Source organism: Phytophthora sojae (assembly GCF_000149755.1).
Source record: "Phytophthora sojae unplaced genomic scaffold PHYSOscaffold_10, whole genome shotgun sequence".
In the NCBI taxonomy this organism is placed as follows: domain Eukaryota; phylum Oomycota; class Peronosporomycetes; order Peronosporales; family Peronosporaceae; genus Phytophthora; species Phytophthora sojae.
This window is the reverse complement of record NW_009258124.1, coordinates 717,574-742,327: the sequence shown is the minus strand read 5'-3', so window position 1 is coordinate 742,327 and position 24,754 is coordinate 717,574. Positions and strand designations below refer to the sequence as shown.

Below are 24,754 nucleotides of genomic sequence, written 5' to 3'. Positions count from 1 at the left end.
CCTGGCTGTCCAGCACGAACTGGTCCGCGATCTTGGCGAGATGAGCCGTCTGCTTCAGGGACAATTTCTCTGTCTCGCCTCTGAGAAAGCTCTTCAGCGGGGCCAAGTCCGGGTCCGCGGCCTGGTGTGCACATATTCGTCTCCAACGCTCCCTTCTTGCCTCTCCGGGGTCTACTTCTACCGGGTACGTTCGGCGCCCTCGGACTTCGACCGCGGTCTCTTCTTCACCTTCCGATTCCAGAATGTCCTCGTCCGGTTCCTGGGGTTGCCCAGGCTGATGATCTTGACGCGCCCCTGATCTGGTCGTAACATACACACTCTGTCCAGAATCCCCGGAGTCGGATATTCCAGCGCCTCGTGCCGTGGCCACAAAGACTGCATCTACCAGCGCCTTCTCCTGAGGTTTGGGCTCCTTCATCAGCTTCTCGTGTATCCTGTTCAGACCTTGGAGCAGTTTCAGCTCTCCGGGGTCTGTCACTTCAACCGAGGCCTGGTCGTGGAGGACATGCTTGGAGATGTAATCTGCGGCTGCGTTGAAGTCGCGTTTCACGTGAACCAGACGCAGGGACTTGAACTGTTCTCGGAGCTCTTTTGCCTCTTGAAGCAGCTTTTGTAGATGCGGTTGAGTGCATCCGATGGCTCCCTGGAGCTGCTGAATAGCCAGCCGGGAGTCCCTCACAACCACCAGTTTCTGGACGCCTCGGGACTTCGCAAGCAGCATTCCTCGGATCATCCCAGCGTACTCGGCTTCATTTACCGTGGCCTTCTCCAGAAGGTGACCCTCGGCTGCTACGACTTCCCAAACCGGTAATTCCCAGAGGATGCATGCTGCGCCCCCAGACCCATCTCGCTTGGCGGCTCCATCAAAACTCAAGAAGAAACCTACGTGGTCACTTGACAGCATCTCGAGGCTGACCGGCGGTGTCTTAATCCGGGCGCCCTTGGAAGGGGTAAGTTCTTCAGCGATATCGTCTAGCTGTTCCCTGGGGGTGATGCCCGCACCAAGGATTGCAGCAAGTCCGTCTTCGTCCGTCTCCACGCGGCGAATGTCCAGGTCCCAGGGCGAGAGGTTGACTACCCACTTCAGGCACCGACCATCCACCGTCTTCGACTTGAAGAGCCACCCCAGGACAGAGTACCGGGTGTACACTCGAATGGTCTTCACCTTGCACCCAGTGACCATCGTGTGGCAGGTGTTCAGTACCCGGAGCAGGGCAAGGACCTCCTTTTCCGCAGGGTGGTACCTCAGTTCCGCATCCTGGAGGACTCGCCCCACAAAACGCACAGGTCGGATCACTCCATCATAGTCTTGCCCCAGGACCGCACTGACCGCCCACTTGCTCGCATGCAGGATGATCACGTACTGCCTCTCCGGGTCCGGATGTTGCAACAGTGGCGTAGATACCAGGCGCTCCTTCAGCAACTTGAACGCGTGATTTGCCTTCTCTAGATCCCGCCCTGCGCGGAGCTGCTCGTCAGACAATTCGTACAACACGGCTGCAATCACCGGCAGATCCTCGATGAACTTGCTGTAGTAGTTGAGGCTCCCCAGGAAGGATTGAACCCCCTTGAGGGTCCCCGGGAACGGCAGGTCTAGGACCTTTTGAGCCAGCTTGGGCGACGTTCGGATGCCATCGGAGCTGATGTCATGCCCCAGGTACTTGCACTTCTTCACACCGAACTCGCTCTTCGGGATGCTTACCGAAATGTTCCAGTAACGCAACAGGTACAACAAAGCGTCCAGGGTTTTGCACAGGTCGTCCCAGGACGGAGCTCCGTAGATAATGTCATCGATGTAAGAACTCCGGAACAGGACGGGTCTCATTTGCTCCGGGGCAATGCGGTTCTGGTGAAAAACCGTATCCGTACTGGTCCGGGAGACTACCGCCCCCCGGGGCTTCGTACCCTGGGACACCTGGGCTTGCTCGGGCTCCTCCGTTCCCACAGCTTGGTCGTCGAGCGTAATACCAAAAAAACTCCAAAACTTCAGGGTCGACTTGGCGCTCTTCTTCGGGAGAAAGGCGAACAAAACCCCAGAGGCAATTGTCCAGGAGCTGCTGATAGATGAGCGGTGCGTTCTTCAGACTGAAGGGCATACGTCGCCACTGGAAGTGACCCAAGGGACACACGAAGGCGGAGATCAGTTTTGGCCCAGCCGTCATGGGGACAGCCCAGAACCCGCTAGCCCTATCCAGAGTCATGAACCACATCGTCGCCGCAAAGTTGCTCATCAGCTCGTCAATCAGAGGTAGTGGGTAGTTCATCAGCTTGACGAGCTGATTCACAGCTCGGTAATCGATGCACAGGCGAATGTCCGTGTCAATCTTCTTCATCACGATGACGATCGGAGAGGCCCACTCAGAGTGCGAGGTCTCAATCAGACCCGTTTCCAGGAGCCGCTTGAGCAGTTCGTAGACTTTCGGCAGAAGCTACCCGGGGATGCGACGAGCCCGCTGAGCGATTGGCTTGGCGTCGCCGACGTCGAGATCACAAACGACCCCCCGGGCCGGAGGCGGGAGTGCATTCCCTTCCCCTAGGAAAATCACCTTGTGGCGCTGCAGGAGCCCACGGAGGTGTCGTTCCTCCTCGGGGCTGGTCACCCCGGGGTCCCCGACAACGGCATCGTCGACTTTGGCTTCGGGCCGCAGGTCACTCAGGTCTGGAAGGTAGGCCAGCTGATTCTTGAGCATGTCCAAGAGGACGAAGTCCTGCCCTTGGTAGTAATAGACAGCGGGGTCTGCGTCCACTTGTTCCCCAGCCGTCACGAGCATGACGAAGGCCCGATCCAACATAGAGAACTGGGGAACCGGGGCCGTGTCCGGGAAGACCCGGGACAACTCTTGTTCCGCAGCTACCTTGGGTGTCGACGCCCCCCCCCCTGACTCTTCTGGGAGCTCGCAGTCATCAGCGATATCACAGTTGCCGGCAGGAGCGTCTCCAGATGGAGCCCTCGGTAGAGCTTGAGAAGCAGTCGACGCACCAGGGCCTGGGAGTTCCTCCTCGCCGGGGGACTCAGGTACGGCCACGGATACGGAGGGGGCCCTGGACGCCGCCGTCACCACCGCTTCTGACTTGGCCTCTTCCTTCTTCGGGCGCTTCAGAATGGCCTTGGGAGTTGGATACGAGCGGCGCTCGACTGCAGGTGGGGCATTGCGTTCGTGTTCCTGAACCTCACGTGCTAGGCGACGCTCCGCAGCCCGGGACCGAGTGTTATCGTAAACCAAGAATTCCCGTTCCTCGTACTGCAACGACCCCGGGCGAACGAACTTCGTCCCGAGGGGCAATCGACCAATCTCCGTCAAGGTCGCTACTCGCGTGTGAGGCAGGATGTTGATCAGCTTTCTGGAGATGTTCACGACGCGGACAGCCACAGGGATTTGGCGAGTACTGAAGATGATCAGCGCCACCCAGTGGTCTCCGCGGCTTGCCCACACATCCAGTTCCCCGGGATCATGGTTCTCCAGGGAGATAGGCAGATAGCGTCTCTCACCGGGGGCTAACCACATACCCTCGTGGGAAGCCACACTGATGGCAGTTCCCATACGTTCATGGTGTGGACCGCCGAGGAGAAGTACACGCTCTTCATCTGGGAGGAGGACCTCTCCTTTGTTGGCGCACAGCCGAACACCTGCAGCCACCATGAAGTTCATCCCAAGGAGACAGTCGATCCCTTGGTCGATATTGCCAACCCATATGTCGAGAGTGTACACGACGCGGTGACCCAGGGTCACCTTCACACGACACTTGTTGGATACCTTGGTCTTGACTCCATCGATACCGTTGAGCCATAACTCACCCCGGGGCTCCACCTTCAGCTTCAATCTACGCGCAAGATCTAGGCTGAGAATACTGGTGGATGCTCCGGAGTCGAGCATGAGCAAGGTACGGTAGTGGAAGATGGATCGCCGGACCAGCGCCACAGAGCTGGTGCTGTCGTCCCAGGAATTTTCCTCCCACCATCCGCGCCGTTGTCCCGGCTGAAGTTCGTACGAAAGTTCATCTTCTTCTGGGGCCACATGACTCGTATAGACGGAGGCGGTCTTGGGAGGTGATGTAGATGAAATGGACATACATTGTGGATCGTTATGGCCAAGATACGCATAAGCGCAGTAGCTTGTACGGGACTTAGGCTCGTCGCGTACTGGGTCCCTACCCAGCGAGCCTAGTCGTTTAACGGCGGTGCAACGTCCTGGCGTAGGCTCTGCAGCACGTCATCGGGCACACCCTGCAACTTCCCCCTTTGGGCCAAGCGCTTGATGGTCGCTAGAACCTCACACTGGCCCGCAGGGTGCAGTTGACCACACGCCTCTCACTTACCGCGGCGGCATAGGTTGGTCGGGTGCTTCCCTCCGCATCGATCACACTTCATCAGCCTCCAACAGTCGTCGCGGACATGTCCCGGACGTCCAAATTCGGCGCATGGCGACTGGAGCGACGACGCTCCCGAAGTACCTCGGGACCTAGGGTCAGGGCCCCGGGAACGGTCCCGGGGACGGTCGTCCCGAGGATTGGTTCCCCGAGGGCCTTCCGCCCGGTAGACGTGTTCTTGTTTCAGCGAGTGCACCTCGTCATCGTCATCCTCGTCATCGTACTGATAGCCGTAGTCGCTGTCGACGTCGTCATCCCACTGGAGCGGCCGGGTCGGAGCCGTGTCATCGGTCTGGGGCGCAACTGACAGGTATGCAGCAGGAGCTTTGGCCCCGGAAGTCCCGCGGGCGGCCGCCCCGGAGCTGACCGCTGGCGGCTTATGGCATCATTCGCGGGTCGGCGGCACAGTCCACGCTCCATCTCTTCCACTTGACGCAGAGTCTCCTCCAACTCGTCGACCGTCGAGTACAAACGCCCCTGGAGGCTTACCTGGAGTTCACGGTCCCGTAAATTCTTCAGGAACTGATTCAAGTGACGCCGACATCCCGAAGGAGACTGGTAGTCCACGTTAGCTTTGACAGCGGCTGCGTTCAGCCTCCACAAAAAGGTTCTCGGAGTCTCGCGGGAGTCTTGCTTCAGTCGCAGGTACCGTTCGACTGGAGACTCTGTGGATCGGCAAAATTCTTTGGCGAACTTGTCCGAGAGCGCGGTCCAACTGTGTCGAATCGTTGCTGGGAGCTGCTGGACCCAGGCCTTGGTTCCTTCGTTGTGGCTTAATCGGCTGTAAAGTCGAGTGCAGCGCTCCTGTTCGCGCCATCCCCCCATAAGAGCGGTGTACTGGAACTTGTCCCACCACAGACGACCTTTGTCCAGCGGGAGCGAGGGATCGAAGGGATCGACTGCGTCGTAGGCGATGAAGGACCTGAAGCTCATCATGCCGTACCCCGGAACTTGGTTTGGTCCCGGGAACGCTCCACTGAAACCACTGGTGGCCGGACCCCCAGGGCCCCACGAGAACGTCTCACCTTGGGATGTTGGCTGCGCGTCGATGCTCGCGAAACTGCTGTTCCACGTAGTGGTGTCACCGTGGTTAGTGGCCGCTGGGAGTGAGGCTTGGTTGCTTGATGACCACGGGTACTGGCCGACCCCGGGCGGCGCCACCGATGCACGTTGCCAGGGTGGGGCGGCCGAAGAGACGACAGCAGGTCCACTCGCCCCTGTCGGCGCTTGGTATCCTGGGGCTGGATACGATCCGAAAGCTGAAGTTCCCTGGGCGTACGAGCTGGACGGCCCGAAGCTGAACGCAGGTCTACCGACTGTAGGTTGAGTTTCGCTTGCACCGGTCGTCGGTGGTCTCGCCCCGACCTCGGAGGTCGATGTTTGCGATGCCGTCCTTTCGATTCGTGGTGCAGCAGTGGGATTTCCAGATGTGCCAACTGGGTCGCCTTGTCGCGAGGGAAAGGCCGAAGGGACTGGAGGTCCCATCCCGCCCGATCTTCCGGAGACCGGACCGGCTCCACGCCGGGGACCGCTCTCTGCCGCACCGACCGCTGTTTGATTGCTCCGGTTGCGGCTACGCTTTTGGCGACGAGACCTCGATCCACTGGATTCAGGGGATGGGCTGCGCCCTCGTGGACGATTGGTTGCCGCGATCTGCTCCCGATGTATCCGGATCTCTGCTTGCTGTGCGTCAAAGCGCTCCTGATCCAGCGCTCTCCGGGCTTGTTCCTCTTGGACACGATGATGACGTTCCTTCTGAGCGCGCTCCTCTTCTTGCTTGACACGGTCCGCAGCAGCCTCAGCTCCAGCGATTGCTTCGTCGCGCATGCGCTCGGCATCCCTGGATATGGCTTGCGCCTCCTCGAAAGCTGCCGCGCGCTCCTGCGCAACTGCCTTCTCGAACTGGTGCTGGAGGTCGTCCCGTTCCCGGGCCTGCTGTTCCTTGAGCTGGTGGAGTCGCATCTGAAGAGTGGCAACCTCAGTGTCGGCAGCAGCCTTACGCCTGGATTCCTCAATCGCGTGCTTGCGCTGCGTCGACTTCTGCTGCTTGCGCTCGGAACGGTTCATGTCACGCTCCGGGATCCGGGTCTTCATCACTTCCTCGAGGCTTCGGAGCCGAGCACGCTCCTACTCATCTCGAGCTGCCATGGCTGCTTGAAGCTCGACGATTTGACGTTGCGCTTCGCGCAGGGCGTGATGAGCCATCGTCTCCTCGTCGGTCACGTCGACTTGTCGTGCCATCGGATGTGCTGCCGCTCCATGGTCCTCTGCCTTCAGCTCCTCGTCCAGCTCGTGATCGTGAAGCTTAGCGGGCAGCGGGGCGTTAGCCCCTGGCGACGGCGCTTGCGCGAAGTCCGGAGGGTATGCGGCGACCGGGACGTACACCGTAGGCTGCTCCATCGTCGGCGCAGCTTCACCACCAGTGCCCGCCGTTGCCACGAAAACATTGGCTGTGGCCCCTGCGGGGCCGAAGCCCGGGGAGTCCTGGCAGCCACCGCCCGCGGACGACATGTTCTCGTCGGGAGTCAGCATGGGAGCATCTCCAGACGCCACGCTCGAGGAGCCGACCACCTCAGGTAGAGGACCTCCCCAAACTCGAGCGCCCTCGTCGGAACCAGGCCACGACGGGATCGACATCAGGGCGTCCGCACTGCCACGCCGGTGCTTGGGCTCGGGACGGCTGCTGTCTGTATCGGACCACTCCCGAGGGCGGATCTGAGCCAAGCGAAGCCTGGTCACAACAGCCATCCCCAGCAGCTCTTGCTCTTCGGACGTCAGCATCAGCGCGTCGCCATCATCTTCGACCGGAAATGCGGTTGCAACTTCGGGGTCCAGGGCTTGGAACGGAACGTCTTCCCGTCCGACACTGAACTTGCGCCCCCGGGCGATCTGGTCCCAGGCATCTTGCTCGCTCACCAGAAGCCATCGGAGAAACAGTGCGTCCGAGATGAACCTCGTGTCCCGAGGCCTGAAGAACTCCAGATGCAGCGTCTGTCCCCATGAGGGCACCAAATTCACGAAGGCGAACCCGGCGTCGGAGAGCATGGCCTGCAACATGGTGATCACCGAGACGTAGTCCCGGGAGCCATCTTCGAGCCAGAGGACGTTGAAGTCGATCAGCCGCGCTTGGTTGTCGGAGACGACGGGCAGACAGAGGCATTCGACCCGGAAGCTCGCAACCCAAGGTCGCTCGGGGTCCCCAGACACGTTGACTTCGCGGAGGTACCGGATTGTCTCCTTTGCTTCCATCAGCCAGTTCCGCATCGGCCAGTGACGTCGCTCCGGGTAGTACAGGTCCGGAGGTGACATCGCTCCAGCGCCTCGGTACCTCCATCGCGCGACTTGGGCTTCGGCGTACTCGCTTTGCTGTAGTCGGGAGAGCTGAGTCTGCGCCACGAGGGCTCCATCATGCGGAGGTCCGCGTGCAGCGTCCAAGGCCGCCGCGACTCCGGGGTGAAGCTCATACGTCTGCTGTGTTGTCCCCGAGGCTTGATCTCCAGGGTGTTCCCAAGGCACCAGCGCTCGTGCATCGGGTGCGGCAGCTGGGCTTGCCGGCGCTTGCGCGCTAGCGTGGGTGGTGAGTGTCCTCACCGGGTTGGTGTCTGCATTCCCGGAGGAAGCAGACAAGGCGGCGGATGGCTCCGCCGCAAAGGCAGTGAGTTGCCCCGCCGCCGGGGTGGTGGGCGTCCCCACCGGTCTTGTGTCCGCATCCCCGGAGGGAGCAGGCGGGGCCGCAGTCCGTGGGCCGGAAATCGCCAGCGCGCTTCGTCCCGCGGCATTCAGCGCGGCTCGGTCGTCGTCCATCCGCAATCCGGCGTCGACAGCACTTCCGGAGCTTGGATGCATCGTCAAGCTCGACGGGGCTGGAGGTTCTTCGGTCGGGGCAGGAAGAGCCAAGCGGCGCGATTCTGGAGCTTCAAGGCGCGGGCGTCCTCCGCGTCCAGCTCGGCCTCTCGCACTGCCGCGAGAGGCGGTGCCCCGGATTCCCCGGGGCGATAGCGTATATGTAGGTTCTGTAGACATAGTGAGAGATGTGATAAGTGGTTAAGCAGCACCCTGATCCGGGCACGCGCACCAGTTGTGATGTAGCGCCTTGAACTTTCGCCCTCGACACTCCGCCAGTTCCCGGGTTGCGTTCCTTGACAGAGAATCTAGGGAACCAGATAGAGCGAATCTCCTAGTAGATAGGCGGCCCGCCCGGACGAGGGATTTATCCGGGGCCGTGAGTTCCCGGGACCTTTACTCGCTATGGGAAAGCAAGGGGCCCTGGGACTTGGTCAGTCACCTCACCTTGTGTACCCCCTTCGAATCGGTTGTTTGGATCAGAGGGATGGTCAACCACTGAGGATCTCCTGGGAGTCCCGACCTTATCAGTTCGCTGGGGTGGTAGCAATACAATCAATCGCCCGGGGACGCTACCTGGTTCCCGGGGCGGGATGGATACGCAACTAAAATATGCAATCAGGTCTTCCGGAGCAAGACTCCCTCGGCGACGGCCGCAATACTTTTCGGGGCGAGACCCCACGGGCGAGACCCTGAGAATATGGAATGCCTTTACCCGTGCCGGCTAGACCGCACTCCGGGGGGGACAAATATGAAATGCCTGGGGCTTCCTGGGGGAAACCCTGGCAAAGATGTTATCGATTTACCCGGGGATAGCCTACGAGCGCGGGTCCCAGTGACCGCGACCTTCGTACCTTGGCGTTCCTGAAGCGAAAGCGACTTCAGCTCTTTGGGGAAAAAGTTAGACTGAATTGCGCACTTCCCCAAGGCCAATGGCCCCGGTGAAGTGCTTAACTATGGGTTTCCTACGGGTGTCTGCTAATCACTTGAGTTCACTATGGGCTGGTCCGGACACGCCGGGGTCGGCTCGTCTGATGTCGTCGCTCGTCCTGCGCTGGCTTCCCGGTGCTCTCCTGTGTGGGGTACACCCGGTACCACCCGGATGGGTACACCTTCCGGGGAATTGCACATCCGGGGGTCGGTCGGTCCCCGGAAGCCCGGGGCACTATGCCACACTTCGGCTCACTGTGGATCCACTCTAACTCCTCGGAGTCGTAAGGGATCTGGATGAATTCGTTGACCGATGGGTTTAGAATTACGAGACCCACGTTGGATGCATCCATGTAAAGGTGCACGTGCGCTTTTGGATCGCGGGTGCTAAAAATTGACAGCGGCAACTCTTGTAGATGACCGACCGCCAATATGTGATCGAACCACACGAGGTCTGCTTTTGCACCTGCTGCGAGTTTGTACACGCCGTGGCGGGGGGCTCGATTGCACGCGGACTGCAGGCGCTGGTAGAACGGCCGGGTCGTGCGAAGACAGCTGCATATGTGCCTTAAGCTCCCAAGAAGTTTCATCATGTCGGACTTTGTCACAGTTTTTGATTGCTTCACTGTGCGTACGCGTTCGAGAGCTTTCTTAATCTTGGTGCCAGGTATCGAAACAGTGCGGTTGACGGTATCCCACGTAAGACCAAGTGCATTGAGCCGGGTTTCCCAATGTGAGAAGTTTTCTTCGTTGATTGCACGAGGGCCCAGGATGGCCAGCATCGCGTGGCTTCTGCTAATTGCAGTCGGTCTGACACGTCAACCTCGACGAGGTGATCACCCACTCAAAACCCCAAAACGGTTCGTTGTCTTCGCTGGGTGACACCGTGCTCGGTGAGTTCTGCTGAACGAGCCACGTAATTGCACGCCCAAAGGCACCGTAAAAGGGAGGCGAGCCGGACCAACCGAACGGTGCTGATAAGTCAATCAGTACTTCGTTTGCTACAGGGATCAGGGCTGCCATCCAATGAACATGCTGCGATGCAACCATGAGCCCCTTTCACATCGCCTTTCAAAATTCGAATCACACAGTGAGGATATCGTGCGACCTGATCTTCGATTCGATCTGCGATCGCAATGATGTAGTGATACCGAATTTCAGGAGCAGACGACTTGTCAAAGCTGGCATTTGTCGACACGAGATCGGGAAAGCTAAGATCGTGTATGAGTCACACTTCGATGGCCGGATCAGTGTCTTTCTTCTCAACTGCCCCTAGCGGACTGCATACCACGTCGGACCACTGCTCTAGTATATCGTTGTCGACAATCATGTAGCGTCCGTTGTTTTGACCGTCTCGGACGCTGTGGATGACCGCTGGGAGATACTTCTGGCAAGACTTGTGGTTTTTAACAGCTCGAGAGGGTGGCGGAGCCCGCAGCCACTTCGGCTCGATGCCGCGCTCCATGATCGCTATCACCACGTCCCGGTGCTCGTAGCCAGCTAGTAACGACGCGACCGCGCGTGGAATCATGGCCTTGTTTGGACGAGGATCCAAAAGCGATTGGCCACGCACAAGGCGCGCAGCTGCAGCTACGTCGAGCCGTTGTGCTCGAACAATATCCGACAGTGTGTTTTGCGCCGAAATATCCAAGCCACCAGTTGTACGATCTCGACGAAATCCAATACGGTGTAAATTCGTGCTTATCACGACTTCCTCGCGAAGAAGTTTAGACTCGACGCACTGTTGAATAAATTTTTCGCTGAATTTCGAGAGCTTGAACTGGCACGCTTCGGTAGCGTTGTAGTGCGTTGTAGAACGCGACGTAGTTGCTTGACCTGCCATGGTGCTGACCGATGGAGGGACCAGCTGACGGCGATCCGATCTTGAAGGTTCGGATAGTAGCTGGCTCTTGTGATGACCTGCCGCCTTTATGGGCGGAGGGACCAGTGCGATTACCTGGAGTTGCGATATCTCGTCCAGTGGCTGGCTCTTGGATGTTTGTTTGATGAAGTCCGATGAGAGCTGTGTACCGGGACTTCGCGTTGGCGCGGGCACGGTTTGTCGCCGTTGGCATCCCGACGAGCTTGCCCGAAGATCGTCTGGGCCCCTTCAGAGGGACGCGTACTAGGTTTTGAGCCCACCAAAGCGCTTTTTAATGAGAGCTTTCAGTCGCGGGTGAAGCGATTCCGGATCGAAGTGAGCTCGCCCTGTGAAACATGGGGCAGTAGGTATGGAGCGACAACCTTTTACTGATAAGTACCGAAGACATAGCTGCGTCCCGTCTTGCAGTGGAATCAGCTTCTCTAGGTCTTTCGTCATCGGCGCAGCCGACTTCGTACTTGTGTCGCTGTGTAACTGTGTAACTGCTCTGCCGTGCGCTTTGGGGCTCGACCAGCTTGCGTAATTTCGTTGCGGAGACGCTGAAGCTGTCGAGAAGACACAGTTTGCAGGATGTGCTGCAGGCTGCTGTTCTCCAGCGAAAACTTTTTCTGGAACTCACCAGGTACCAGTGTTGCGTGGCTGACTTGAGTGCGATACTCTTCTAGCGTGATATTGATCCAATAGACGAGCAATGGTAGATCGTCGACCTCCCACACATGAGAACGAGCGAGCCCCGTAACTAGTGCGACTAGCGCCGTGATGGAAGATTTCAGGTCGGCCGAAAAATATTCGCTGGCGAAGAGCTCTAGTGTTTGGCAAGCAGCCACCACTTCATGGACGTCCGTAGGTTGAGGGGCTTTGGATATTGCCGTCGACGACCCCAAGTTCTGGAAGTTGGACCCTCCGTTGTTGTACCATGTCACCTTGTCGTCAAATGCGAGAGGCTGAAAGTGCATGATCGAGAGACCTCGTTTCCAAACTGGATATCTTGAACTCGCGTGGACACCCCGGGCAAGGGTTTAAACAAGCAAGACATCGAAGAAATCATTCCATCCACGTATTCCTCTAATGCCGTACCTTGATGCCGGGGTGCTGCAATCGCTTCGTGAACTTGGATTTGCGAGCCGGCAGGAAGACTTGAATTACGGCCGTTCAAATTCTGCGCTGCGCCTTGTTGGACTGCACCCATACGAAATGCACTTGGGGGAGCAGTTGGGGTGGCCTGGAGTGGCTGAGTGGATGCACTTGTTGTCTCCGTGCAATCTGGTAGAAACGTTTCCGCAAAAATGCGTTGCAGGCGAGGTTGGGCCGCGAGGGCTGCTAGAATTTCACCACTGTGTTGTTGTTGCGCGACACCCAGTGTCGTACGAGCGCGTTTGGCCGGAGGCGGTGCGTCATAGCGGTTCTGCTGCTGCATTGGCTGACTTGGTGTTTCAGCCGGAACGCTGGTCTCGCCCTCTTCGAGAATATCGTCGTCGTCATCCTGCGTGTCGAACATTGCACTTACTGCCGTACGTGTCGAGTCATTACCGGGGGTAAGGAACGAGATCCTGCGAACTGCTCTTGTAGTAGTGGCCGCCTGGTGAATATTAGCCGTTGGTGGCGGCGAGCAAAACGATGAACCCACCGTCGCGGGAATTGGCACCACCCCGCCATCCTTGTAGAAAGCGTAATCGACGGGATGTTGAACGGGAAAAGCGACTTCCTGTCCGGACTGCGGATTGATCCACTTCACGATCTCGCTTGCTGATGGGGCCATGCCGTCGTCAACGATTTCATGCATTGTTTGCTTGACATCATTGGTGGTGGTGGCGCCGTTTGCGCCCAGGACACGGTCTAAAATCTTCTGATGGAGGTCGAATATTTCTGGCAGGCTCCAATCTGCCGCAAACGACAATTGGCGGAGAAGAACGGCAGCGATCGGTGTTGTCCTGACGACGCTTGACCGGGCTACCCGATGGGCTCCCTCTGCTGTGTTGACCAGAACTTCGTCGCCGTAATACTCCGCTACTTGTCCATGAATGAAGTAGCTGTCGTTGGTTACCACCACTGGCGCGCGGATAAGCGGGGAGGAGTTCGACTCCACTTCTTCCTCCGATACCGCCCAAGCTATGGCCTGCTCTGCTGCGATTTTCCACTTGCGCTCGCGCTCGCTTCCTATGCCGCACAGGGATACGCCGGACCGCATTCGCCGAGTGACCTTCGCGTACAGCGGCTCATCGCGAGCTTCCTCCAGAAGTTCCGGGAGCAACAGCACGTACTTGACAGCCTGAAGGGTCGCCGAAGGTGCCATCGGACAGGGAAGAGGGGCAAACTTAGAAGTCTTTAGAGCTTGTCGGGTAGAGCGCAAAATAGCGAATGCCCGCTACGAATGGTCTGGTCTCCTAACTACCTACTTTGACTTGGTCGTTTGAAACTTCTTGACTGAACCGGAGGCGTGTGGTCGCAAGTTGCCAGTAGCACCATTCCTGAAAGCTTCTCTTCCGCATCTTCTCGCGGAAAACATACCAGTCATGACAATATGCTTTGTCTGGATTTTTGGGCATCGGGTACGAGCAGATCCAGCTTTGCTGGCCGAGATGAACCAGCAGATCGCAGTGGTGAACTGTCAGGTGGCGCTGACGTTCATCTATCCGGTCTACACCTACGGTTTTGTCTCGCTAACTGGCGTGAACCAAGTGCTATTCGTGCTCGTGTTGCCAATCATCAAGCTCATCGCCAAGAATTGGGTCAGTCGAACTCTTGTCGATTACGACGATTTGAAGCCCCAGTCCGTCATTTTTGTCGTGGAAGTTTTCAACGCACTTTACATATCGAACACTCTTCAGAGCGCTTCGTCGTGGACGTTGACTGTCACCATCATGGTCGTCGACGTAGTGCACTTCTGGTTTTCAATGCACGATATCTTGGCGGTTTTAAAGGAAGTGAAGGTGCTCATGGCTAAAATCCCACAAGATCACCCACTTGCCAAGGAAAACTTTCTGCAAGTGGCCATGAGGATTCTGGCAGTAGACAGCAGCTTGAATGATACAAGACACCGAAGCTTCTGTGGTACAAGTATATTCCGAGAGGCTTCAACCAGAACGATTGCAAACTTTAACGACTCGTGTGCGACGAATGCTCGGAATGCTCCTACGTCGATAACAGGAACTATGGCAAACAGTCCGGAGACCAATCGACTTTTTGATACTCGGAGAATTATCCCAATGGAGACCTTGGATGACGTTGTCCCGCAGCTTCATACCCTTGCAGCGCGAAGTGCTCCCGCTGAAGCGGACAACGCTGTGATCAGCTCAATTTTCTCGAAAGACGAACGAGCCTTGTTCATCAAAAAGAGTACTCAAGTACTCTTCATTACGGAGTACGTTATCCTGGTGGAGTATGTTGAGGTGGTTCTTCCCGTCGTCTACGGTAAGCAACGAATGTGTAGTATCCGATCGTAGCCAGCTCACTCACACAAGCTCTGAATGTGCATTTGCAGTCGCATATCGCAGTGTTCTCTTCTACATGCCCAACCGTGCCTTCTACGCATCGATGACTGAGCTTACTATTGGGCAGCTCTTGTCGTCCGCTCTGAATGTGCTGGCTTACAGCTCGCTGGAATTTGGCTCGTTGATTATCTCAGCGATCGTATTGAGACGCACCCTGGACATTTCACCATGGCGTCAACTTGGTTTCGTGCTGGAGACGCATACGGGAATGGTTCAATCCATGTTGATCAACCTACTGATCTACATCACGCAGATTTCACTGGCACACCTCGGTAAGTACGGTATAGCGATGTTTGTGCCGAAATTTTGTCGAAATACTGACATACTGTCTGTCGTATTGACAATCGTGTAGGTGCCGATTTCAGCTTCAAATTCTCCTGGTTACACGCTAAATGAAATTTGTCCTTTTGTTGAGCTAGTGGGCGGAAGAAAACGACATTATAGAAGGGTTCCTCAAGCTAAGCTTATGAGTTGCTGCAGTGTGGAAGATGGAGTAGGCAAAACGTAGGCACTATCACTTTAGCGGGTAGCGCTGATATTCACGCAAAATTTGCCTTGCAACTAAAGCACTTCTGGGCAGTTCGTCCCCCGACGCCGTTCCGACAGCCTGCTGGGCCTTGCGGAGCTGCGCCTGTAGATCCGTAAGCAGCTGCATCTCCTGCTTCAGACCGTCAGTTTCTGTGTTGCTTACCTGCCGACACGCTTACTGATGTTGTGGTGATCTACCACAAGTTGCTGCGAGACTTCAGGGAAAGCTAATTTTCAAGCTCTGTAAACGTTGCGACGTAGAGAGGGATGTCATCCTTGCTATCATTCATCTGGATCAGCTCCCGATTCAATTGTAGACCCTCCATCCTGCAGGCCTTTCTTCCCTGCTTGCCAAGGCCATTACCACACAGAAGCACCACGAAGCAGAGGTCCGCCAATACAGTATCATATTGGATTGCACCTGACACGAAGCACTAAGAAAACCTGCGATTTCTTAGCAAACAATAATAAAAATTCCCGCAATTTATATTGCAATTTATATGGTGCGCCTAGCAAGTCTACCCCTGCCACTGGTGCCGGTAGGAACCCCAATTGGAATCACCGCTCGGTAATCGACCGGCCAGCTTACACCAAGCTCAGCACGTTCAAATTCACTGATGAGGTCTTGAGGCAGGTCAACTGCGGGCTGCCATGTTAGCTCCGCATAGCCCACCCAGTCAACAAAATAATAAGCGACGCCTGCTGGATTAGTTTTTTTTCGCGTAGATCGCGTCTACTGTGTAGAGATTGGGACCTTCGCCGAAGTCGGATGAGTTGTCTTCTAACGAAGACGTATCACTGTTACATAAGTTGCAGCTGAAGAGGCCTTGGCCACGCGAGGTTTAGAAGAAGGCGGCGAGTTGCTTGTTGGCGACCATTGCTATCCTGTGGAAATGGAGATATGAACTGCCAGTGGAGCCGTATTTGCAGGCTGGGCCCAACCCATATGGTCCATGTCAAGACCAATTCGTACTTAAACGGGTGCCTATAACCAACCACGGAGATTGGCCGGAGATTTGGCTTGGCGGAAATTTTGAACAGAACACACAATGCCGACATTAAATAGCTGTATGGTAATTCATGGATTATGTTATGCCAAATTGCTACTGCTGCTATATTAATAAATTTGTAACGGGGTACAATCAAGTGTACCCATTACATGAAGAGTGACGGGTGTCACTCTCCCGAGTACATGGTACATGGTACCGGTAGCTCCGCAAGCCAACCATTTGAGTTTGTGTGGGCTTTTGTATAGTTAACTTGTAGTTTGTATTACGACCAAGTTAACCTCTACCAAAATACAGTCAGTCTTATAACCTACTCCTTTGCAGCAAACCGTTCCCTTTGAGGCCGGGAACTGGTGAACTGCTGTTCACCTGGATAGTAATATCCACACGCACTTCCTCTGTGCATTGTGCTGTGTGACCCCGTCACAAAATTATAGCCTATAATATGCCCTTCATCATGAAGGGTAACACTGCTCATGAACTTCATGAGCAGTGTTGTAAGTTATTATACAGCTTGTAACCTCATAGCCGTTCTGCGATTACCTTGGTTATACATTTCATGCTCTTTACTATCTTCCCTTTGTACATATCTTAAGTGATCGTTGTAGTTTAGGCGGAGGCGGAAGCCGACTTCTTGGTCTCCTTCACGACAGTCGCGCGCTCGAGCAGCACCCGCTCGTAGTCGTACGGCATGACGCGCATGAACTTGGTCACCGAAGCGTCCCAGTTGCCCAGCAGCTTCTGCGCCTTGGGCGACTGCGTGCGCTCGAGGTGCTTGGTGATCAGTGCCTTGACCTCCTGGATCTCGGCAGCCGACGCCGTCTCGGTCAGCGGGGCCACGCCCACCATGCCCATGTTGCACTTCTTCTGGAAGCTGCTGTCAGCGTCGAAGATGTACGCGATACCGCCAGACATACCGGCCGCGAAGTTGCGTCCGGTGGGGCCCAGGACGACCACGCGTGGTACATATTCCGGCAAGTGTCGCTTTGTATATCGTATTGGAGATACGACGCCGTGGCTGGGAGTGAGTTGGCGGGTGAAGAGCGTGTCACGCATGATGATACAGGCACGATTACGTTGGGGCGGTCGAGTATACCGCTTCAGTTCGTACGCGAATATGATACAACGGAGGATCACGTTGAGGCGATGTCGAGGTGGGCTGTAAACCCCGACGAGATGGACTATTGGGTACCCGCGTCGAGCGTGGAGGAGATATAATCGATGCGGCTGCCAAGTGGGAGTTTGTCAGCAAGACAGAGGCGTCCAGTATCGAATCTCGGGTGGGGCGGTTTTGCTTATTGCAGGTAACGGAGAACGCGACGCACAGTGCGACGAAAAGGTTTTGAGGACATTCGCGAGGCCATTTCTAGATGCGAAAAAGCAGGTGTGCTTCGTGGCAGAGGTCGAAAAAAAATAGTGCAATACAATAAATAATCAGTTTTTTCAATATTAATTTTTATTATTAGGCTACAGTGTCCCGTACAATATTAAATTGGCCCAATTATTGACAATAAGCTTCCTGCTGATGGCGTCATCTCCAGCCTCCGATGACATCAAAAACGGCGTTAACCACACCACATTTCGCCCAAGACGTATGCTCTTGTAGAAAGCTAGCTATACGGAAGAAGGTGGATTTCGAGATTGGTCTCGAACCAGCTTGAATAGGCTGATGATTGAAGCATCGACTCGAAGCGCAGAGTGGTGACGGTAAAACGGTTCTTCTTGCCAGCAGGAGGTCCTGGTTCGCAACTGTCTGCATACAAAGCCACAGCCTGTGCCACGGCGGAGCACGCAGCGAGGACAATTGCATCTTCGTCTCCCATGTTGTGCCTGGCCCTGTAAATCTCTAGGTAGGTCCGCCCCTCTCCACCTCAAAGAGCCGGAGACGAATTCACAGTGCCATCTCTAGTTGTCTTGTTGTGTGCTACCTACTTTTGACCAATCCGGTCACACTTTTGGTTTTCGTCTCCATCTCCAGCTACGTAGCGAACAGGCTCTTACGCCACGCATTCAGTCATCGTCTGTCTTAATGCGTCTGGGCGTCTTCCTCGTGTTCTTCGTGGCCACGTTTGCTGTGAGCTGCAACACTCTGGTGAGCGCCGAAAAAGACAACGCCGCTCGCCACTTGAAGGGAACCCCAACGGACGATTTGACCGCTGAGAGCGAAGAGAGATCGCTTAATGACATCAAGATTATGAAAGAGATTAACGCGGGCATAAAGGCTGCCGGGTTGGGTGCTAGTGAGAAGGTTTCCACCGCCGTTGTTGCCGCCGCTAACGCCGCCTCCAAACAGCAAAAGGCGCTCATGGCCGTGAAGAGTTTCAACAATATTGAAGCTAAGACCACTGCCGCTGCCACTACCGTCGCGAAAGATTGGAAGAAGCTCGCCAACGCTGTCGAGGCTGGCGCTAGCTTCAAGAAGCTGGATGTCAATAGCCCCAAGTGGAAGGAAGCGTTCACGACGGCGAAGCAAACGTCCAAGATCAGAATTACCGAGGCTCAGGCTGCCAAGATCACGCAAGCTGCAGCCAAGCAAATGGCCAAGAACCCCTCCAAATCGCGTAAGGCCCAGGAGTTCCTCCTGGTTTCGCTTGGTCTCGGGGCTACGGTACTAGTTCTCGCTGGGCTTGACTTGATGATTTCTACATAGACGACGGACTACTGATTCAATAATACTGGAGTTGTCTTCGACGCTCAGAAGAAATCGACCACGGGCATGTCAGTTGTTGAGCTAGGGGGGGAAAAATGTTTGGACAATTGATAAATCATTGAATCTTGCTGGGCTTTTTACCGTCCACCCTTTCAAGTCTTTTTGCTCTCGGCAAACTGTTTCAAGGCCAAATTTCAGGATCTGCCAGGCGCCACAGTCACTGCTTTTGCTCTATCCATTTGCTCTGAGGTCACGAACGGTTCTATCAGCAGAGTTTGACAATTCGGTTGAAGGTCAACTTAGCGGCGCTTCATTGATAGATCTTCTCGAAACGTCGCAAAGCAAGACCATTGCTACCATGCCCTCCGAGGCAAAAGAGAGCAAGGATGGAGATGCCAACGGCGATGCAAAGCGCGGCCGAGCAGCCTTTGACGTAGATGAGGACGAGACTGTGCTGCCAGACGACGCCAAGAAGCCGCCGATGCGCGCAAGTATCGGCTGGGGCAACGAGACGACTCTTGCCAGTGACGAGAAGGAGGGGGGGAACCCCGACCCCGATGCCACCCCTGCGGCCACTGGAGCGTTAACGAGCGAGTCGAAGCGCGTGGGTCGACGTCGCAAGGGCTCCGAAGCTACGGGGTCTTCAGGTGGAGACCGACGCAACCAAAAGAACCGATACTTCGAAGAGGACGATGAGACCACCGGTAACTCAATCTACTCAGCCATTGAATGCTGCCTTCCTTTCGCTAACGTTTTCGCTCGTCCACTGATGGTGCTAGATATCATGGAGATCCCAGACCTCGAAGAAGAAGAACGCGAGCCAGACATCACCACTATGGGTCAGTAGTTCTGCAACGTCAGTATCCACATTTTCGTGATTTTATCACCAACACCTTACTTCTCTTCGCAGTCGCTGAGGCTCCTCGCAACACGACGCGTGCGGTGCAAAGTCTCAAGCAGCTGGACAAAGACATCAAGTTCGCTCTCCCAAGCGCACAGGTAAATACATTCACCGTGCTTCACTCAACCTCCTCATTCTCCTCATGATCGACACCTTGGTCTGCTACAGACCCACGGCGTCGATCTGCATCTCCTAACGAGCGCCCTGTGCCCCGAACGAGCAGTACGCTCCCTTCAAAACCTTTGTCAACCTCTCCACCACACGCTCTAACACTCCGTCTTCGCAGGTTTACGAAGAAGACGAGCCCTGGGACTTCGACACGCTGCTCAACGACATCGCGCAGGAAATCCAGAAAGACCTCGACGAGAAGGAAGAGCTCGTCCGCCTCGGCTCTCAAGACTCGCTCCACCTCGCCCCCTAAGACGACCATTAACTCCGTAAAACCAGTTTTTTTCATTTGATGAAGTCTCGTCCTCTCTCTCTCCCTTTTCCCTCCACTCTTCTCTCTACTTGTGCACCTCGAACTTGTACTCGACTCCGTACACGCCCACAGACTGCTCGCCCTCCTCGTCGTAGTCGGCCCAGTCGTCGCTCAAGTCCACGTCCTCGAACGTCGCCTGGCCGCCAGCAGAGACCACCTTGTAGCCGCTCTCCGGGTGCCACGCATAGGGCTCAATCCCGCGGCACTCGAAGCCCACAAAGGGCACGAACTCGCCCGAGTCCGCGGCCGACACCGCGCGCGTGAGCTTCTTGATGTCGCGCACCACCGTGAGCTGCGACGGCTTGTTGGCGCCCGGCCACTTGAGCGTGAAGTGCACCTCGCCCCGGCCGCCGGCCACGTCCACCGCCTCCTCGTCCGACACGAACACGGCCTCACGCTTCTCGTCGCCGCGCGGCTCCTTGACGTCCAGGCACCAGCGGTGCAGCGGGGGCGCCTCCAGCGTCTCCACGTTCTCCAGGTCCGCCTTGACGTAGAGCACGAACAGCACCATTGGTCTCCTTTTCCACAATACCCTCTCCTAGCATAATGCACGACTAAGAGAGTCATATATCGTATTCTAAGGGCTTTTAGGTAGAGGTAAACAGTTTTTGCTGTTGATTATTATATTCTTATTAGTGATAATTGTAGTGGTGTACCGCACATCTTCATTCCGCGATCCTGGGATGGAGGCAGGCGCCAACACGGCGGGGGACGCGTCGCCGCGCGCGCAGCAGCAGAGCGGGCGCGGCTTCACGCGGCAGGGCAGCGGCATCGACGAGCGCATCCGCTCGGCCAGCAGCGGCAGCTTCGCGGGCGCGCATGAGGGCGGAGGAGGAGGAGGAGAAGAGGACGACGACGCGTCCATGTCGAACGACGAGTCCATGTCCTCGTCCTCGAGCCTCGAGATGGACGACGCCGCGGGGCTCGAGATGCGCCAGCAGCAGCAGCTGGAGCAGGAGCGAGAGGGCGCGCGCACGAGCTCCTTCGACGACTTTGCAAGGCAATTGCCCTACCAAATTGACGCCAGTGCCAGTAGCAACAATGTCAGCGTCCCTCCGCGCGCGACGAGCTTCTCGTTTGACGTGGTGGACGCTTCGCTAAGTGGACAACAAGCGTCCACCCACAACATGTGGCTGCTGACGCAGCTCGCCCCCGCCATGTCCAAGACCATGAGGAGTGCGGACCCCAGCGCCGACATGGAGGACGACGAGCCGTTCGATGAGGACACGGAGAGGAACCAGGCGGCGCAGGCCAGCGCAGAAGCAGGATCTCAAGGTGGAGAGCAGACGGGCAATGGGACCATGAACATGGGCAACCGCCGCGTGGCTTGGGCCTCGTCCACGGCTCACGTAGAGCTGCCCGAGGGCGTGAGGCTGACTGCCGCCAGGAACGAGGTGACCGGAGTGCAGTTGAGGTTGAAGTCCAATGTGCCTTTCCTACTTACTACGGACACGAGCAATTGGATGCTGCCGTTGGGGCACGGCCCAAGGGCTCGCGTCGCGGTGGACACGAGGTTTGTGCCCCCGCACATGTTGAAGGTGGAATCTTTCGTGGTCGGCTGCGTGGAAGACGAGAACTCGGACTTGGTCATGGAGACGCTGGAGCGTACGGGCGTGAGCGCCAAGGCGGCGAGGGAACATGGTGTTTATCTGCGGGTTCGTGTTGGAGAGAATCTGGAGCCGGGCGTGTATGAACTGCCGCTGCGTGTGTTTACTCAAGAGGCAGGTTTCCGGGATGAACAGCTTACGTGGTCGAGTAGTTGTGCGGTGCGTGTGGTGGATGTGCGCCTTCCTGCACCCAGCAACTGGCACTTTCGGCTGGATCTGTGGCAGCATTGGACTGCGGTAGCGCGAGCTCATCGCGTCGCATTGTGGAGCAATCGCCATTTTGAACTTATTGATCGGTATATGGCGCCGTTGTCGGAAATGGGGCAGAAATGTCTGTCGGTGGTGGCTACGGAGATGCCCTGGGCGGGCCAGCAGTGCTACATGGAGGAGCACAACCCCTCAGCGCTGTTTGAACACGCTATCTTAGAAGTGTACGAGGATTCGGCCCATGGAGTTCCGCTGACGATCGACTTTACACACTTTGATCGGCTGCTGGAGTTGGCCGGTAGTCATCATCTGGATCACGAAATTGAAGTGTTCGGGCTTCTGTCGATCTGGCGCGACCCCGTTGCAGGCTTTAACGCTCCTGCTGAGCTTACTGCGCACCATCTTCGCCCTCCTCCGACTGCGTCAGCTCCGGATCCGGCACCACCGACAGAGGTGCGCCGCCGAACTTCTTCGTCGGGTTCTGGACTGGCGTCTCCAACTGCTGGATCCTCGTCGGCAAATGGAGGTGGCACCAGCAACGGTCTGGGCCTTCTTAGCCAAGACCAACCAAACGCTTCGTCATCCCCTCCACCCTCGCCTCCCACAGCTAATTCGCAGGCTCCTGCCTTTGTGATCGATGGCTGGCGGATCCGGTGCCAGGATCGCACAACCCAACGCGTGCGCTATTTGAGACGAGTTTCCGAAGTTGAGTCCTTCATCGAGCAGTTTTACGCGCATTGCGTTGCGTTGGAGATCGCTGATCGAGTGCGGATATGCGCGGATGAGCCGCGCGATGTAGCGGTTTTCCACGAGCAGCTGCGCTTCATGCAGCGTCTCGCGCCGAATTTCCGCATCAAGCTGGCAGTGAACCACTCGGAGTTTTTCTCTCCTGCTTACGCGCCGCCTCAAGTGGCTGACTACGTGCCGCTGCTGCCGCTGGCGTGTGCCGACCTCGAGGTAACGCGACGTCTGGCCAACGATGCTCGTGCTCGCGGAGGCCATGTCTGCTGGTACGTTTGCTGTGGGCCAGCATTCCCCAACCAATTCGTGTCGTCGCCACTCGTGGAAGGCGAGCTCGTCGGATACCTCACCTTCTTCTTCGAGCTTGACGGATTCCTGCGGTGGAACTACTGCCTCTGGCCGTCCAGACCCTGGGACGATCTTCGATGGCGCGCTCCGATGTGGAAGGTCGGCGACATGTACTTCGTGCTTCCAGGTCGCGATGGCTGGCCCGTTGAGACGCTTCGCCTCGAGTCTTTGCGGTTTGCGGGCCAAGCCTTCGAGCTGCTGGCCCTCGCCCAAGAGAAGTTGGCTCCGGCTCAGATGCAGCAGTTGCAGCGCACGGTGGCGGAGCAGATCCTGCGGTCAAGCGACTTCGAAGAGTTTGGCCGTTGCGGAGACCGAGCCCGTGAAGACCTGTACTCGCTGGACCCACTGGACTACCAACGCGCGAAGACAATCATCCTCGAGACGCTGGCAGCGGCGGCAGTCAAGGGCAACACGACGTAAGATTAAAGAAGACGTTTTTGGCGAGAAGAGAAAATGTATGAAATGAAGAATCAATGAGAACAGTAGATTGAAGAGTTTACGGAATGTAAACTACGCTGATATGGTTTAAGAAAATAGTTGAAGGCTCATATGGTGATGCATGTTGTTATGTTTCCACACGTAGCTTCAGAACAGGTCTGAGAATATTATAATCATTGCCTCAACAAGATAGAAGAGCAATATGCAAGGTGAAGTTGTTGTTTAAGTTGGGATGGCTCATATGGTGATGCATGTTAATCGTATCCACACGTTGTTTCAGAACAGGTCTGTGTTGGATATTTTAATCATCGCCATCCCGGTCGAAGGACCCACACAGTGAGTGAAGTGCAGGAGAAAGTCGGTAGATGGATGCTCATCATATATGCCGATGTAGGCGGCTTTCATGAAGGGGAATCCTAAAACAAGTTTATCGTCACTCTTTCTCCATCGCACCAAGCATACAGATATACAACATGAATAATGATATGAAGTGTCGCCTCAGAAACACAGGTGTAGGAAGTCCACACGTTTGTCCGAAGACCAAAAGGGTTAGTTTAGGTGGTAATGATAAGTAGGTATCCTCCTCGGCGACAAACAATCAGGCAATACCCATATACACACAAGTGGTTGTCTCAGCTTGGTTCTAGGTGTTCGGTTTATCGACACAAAGTAGACTTTGAGCAAGCTCGCCGCCATTCCTTTCAGAGTGGTGCATGAAGATTTTAATCATCAACAACCATTGCAGAGGCCTCCCAACATACAAGTATACAACTCGTTAAGAGATATAAGCAGCTATGTTGACTTCGCCGCACGAGGCGCCACGAAACACCATTGCCTTCCACCGTTACCACCCGAAGGCAGCTCCAGCAGTCAACGCAGACGCCCGAGACGCACACAGCAGCGGAATCCGTAGTAAGCTCGCTGTTACTCTTGCTTCTGTGAAAAAGTACCGGATCCAATTACAAATGCTCACCCACCAGGCAGTGACAGATCTTGCGCACGCAGCGACACCATCCAGCTCGAACTTTTCAGCGCAAGCTAGAAGGATTGCCGCGCACACCGTCCCCGTCGACCCAGTAGGCTGCAGAACATTGCCGGCGTGGAGTATGAAGAAGCAAATACAAGTATACAAAGAATATACAGATATGCAGACTGGTAGGAGAGGTCAGAACTTTGAGCAATTTCATTGCCATGAGGCAGATCATGAACACGGACCAAAGTATGTGGTCATCACTCCTCTCGATACAAGGTGTACACATATACAAATGAGGTGGAGAGCTCATTTTATGGGTGATAGTGATATATTCGACTCTTCACGGCTAGTTGGTTCAA

General features: G+C 56.1%; 10 protein-coding genes across 10 annotated transcripts; 4 read left to right on the top strand and 6 right to left on the bottom strand.

The window, feature by feature from the left end:
- Positions 1–4,551: 4,551 nt before the first annotated feature.
- PHYSODRAFT_525906 (hypothetical protein) lies at positions 4,552–5,193 on the bottom strand (the record flags this gene model as incomplete). Its single annotated transcript, XM_009537130.1, has 1 exon — positions 4,552–5,193. One exon carries the CDS (start codon positions 5,191–5,193, stop codon positions 4,552–4,554), a length of 642 nt encoding a protein of 213 aa, XP_009535425.1.
- Positions 5,194–6,495: 1,302 nt separating this feature from the next.
- On the bottom strand, positions 6,496–8,391 carry PHYSODRAFT_339224 (hypothetical protein; the record flags this gene model as incomplete). Its single annotated transcript, XM_009537129.1, has 1 exon — positions 6,496–8,391. One exon carries the CDS (start codon positions 8,389–8,391, stop codon positions 6,496–6,498), a length of 1,896 nt encoding a protein of 631 aa, XP_009535424.1.
- Positions 8,392–9,206: 815 nt separating this feature from the next.
- PHYSODRAFT_525700 (hypothetical protein) lies at positions 9,207–10,194 on the bottom strand (the record flags this gene model as incomplete). The annotated part of the gene is made up of 2 exons (XM_009537128.1): positions 9,207–9,930; positions 10,025–10,194. Coding segments are annotated over 2 exons (894 nt in total), but the record flags the coding sequence as incomplete, so codon positions are not given.
- Positions 10,195–11,266: 1,072 nt separating this feature from the next.
- Positions 11,267–11,979, bottom strand: PHYSODRAFT_524547 (hypothetical protein; the record flags this gene model as incomplete). Its single annotated transcript, XM_009537127.1, has 2 exons — positions 11,267–11,451; positions 11,535–11,979. 2 exons carry the CDS (start codon positions 11,977–11,979, stop codon positions 11,267–11,269), a joined length of 630 nt encoding a protein of 209 aa, XP_009535422.1.
- A 1,623-nt stretch (positions 11,980–13,602) lies between these two features.
- Positions 13,603–14,910, top strand: PHYSODRAFT_339222 (hypothetical protein; the record flags this gene model as incomplete). The annotated part of the gene is made up of 4 exons (XM_009537126.1): positions 13,603–14,031; positions 14,260–14,434; positions 14,505–14,786; positions 14,867–14,910. The coding sequence occupies 4 exons, from the start codon at positions 13,603–13,605 to the stop codon at positions 14,908–14,910; spliced, it is 930 nt and encodes a 309-aa protein (XP_009535421.1).
- Positions 14,911–16,584: 1,674 nt separating this feature from the next.
- Positions 16,585–17,105, bottom strand: PHYSODRAFT_347939 (hypothetical protein; the record flags this gene model as incomplete). The annotated part of the gene is made up of 1 exon (XM_009537125.1): positions 16,585–17,105. The coding sequence occupies one exon, from the start codon at positions 17,103–17,105 to the stop codon at positions 16,659–16,661; it is 447 nt and encodes a 148-aa protein (XP_009535420.1). The 3' UTR covers positions 16,585–16,658.
- A 973-nt stretch (positions 17,106–18,078) lies between these two features.
- PHYSODRAFT_288606 (hypothetical protein) lies at positions 18,079–18,699 on the top strand (the record flags this gene model as incomplete). Its single annotated transcript, XM_009537124.1, has 1 exon — positions 18,079–18,699. The coding sequence occupies one exon, from the start codon at positions 18,079–18,081 to the stop codon at positions 18,697–18,699; it is 621 nt and encodes a 206-aa protein (XP_009535419.1).
- A 358-nt stretch (positions 18,700–19,057) lies between these two features.
- Positions 19,058–20,021, top strand: PHYSODRAFT_524228 (hypothetical protein; the record flags this gene model as incomplete). The annotated part of the gene is made up of 5 exons (XM_009537123.1): positions 19,058–19,403; positions 19,479–19,538; positions 19,610–19,698; positions 19,769–19,822; positions 19,887–20,021. The coding sequence occupies 5 exons, from the start codon at positions 19,058–19,060 to the stop codon at positions 20,019–20,021; spliced, it is 684 nt and encodes a 227-aa protein (XP_009535418.1).
- Positions 20,022–20,106: 85 nt separating this feature from the next.
- On the bottom strand, positions 20,107–20,592 carry PHYSODRAFT_339218 (hypothetical protein; the record flags this gene model as incomplete). Its single annotated transcript, XM_009537122.1, has 1 exon — positions 20,107–20,592. The coding sequence occupies one exon, from the start codon at positions 20,590–20,592 to the stop codon at positions 20,107–20,109; it is 486 nt and encodes a 161-aa protein (XP_009535417.1).
- Positions 20,593–21,814: 1,222 nt separating this feature from the next.
- Positions 21,815–24,703, top strand: PHYSODRAFT_288604 (hypothetical protein). The gene has a single exon (XM_009537121.1). It carries the CDS (start codon positions 21,989–21,991, stop codon positions 23,402–23,404), a length of 1,416 nt encoding a protein of 471 aa, XP_009535416.1. The 5' UTR covers positions 21,815–21,988; the 3' UTR covers positions 23,405–24,703.
- The last annotated feature ends 51 nt before the right edge of the window (positions 24,704–24,754 follow it).

Excerpts from the sequence above, each read along its gene's own strand:
- PHYSODRAFT_288604 (XM_009537121.1), top strand. The coding sequence starts at position 21,989 with ATGGCGCCGTTGTCGGAAATGGGGCAGAAATGTCTGTCGGTGGTGGCT.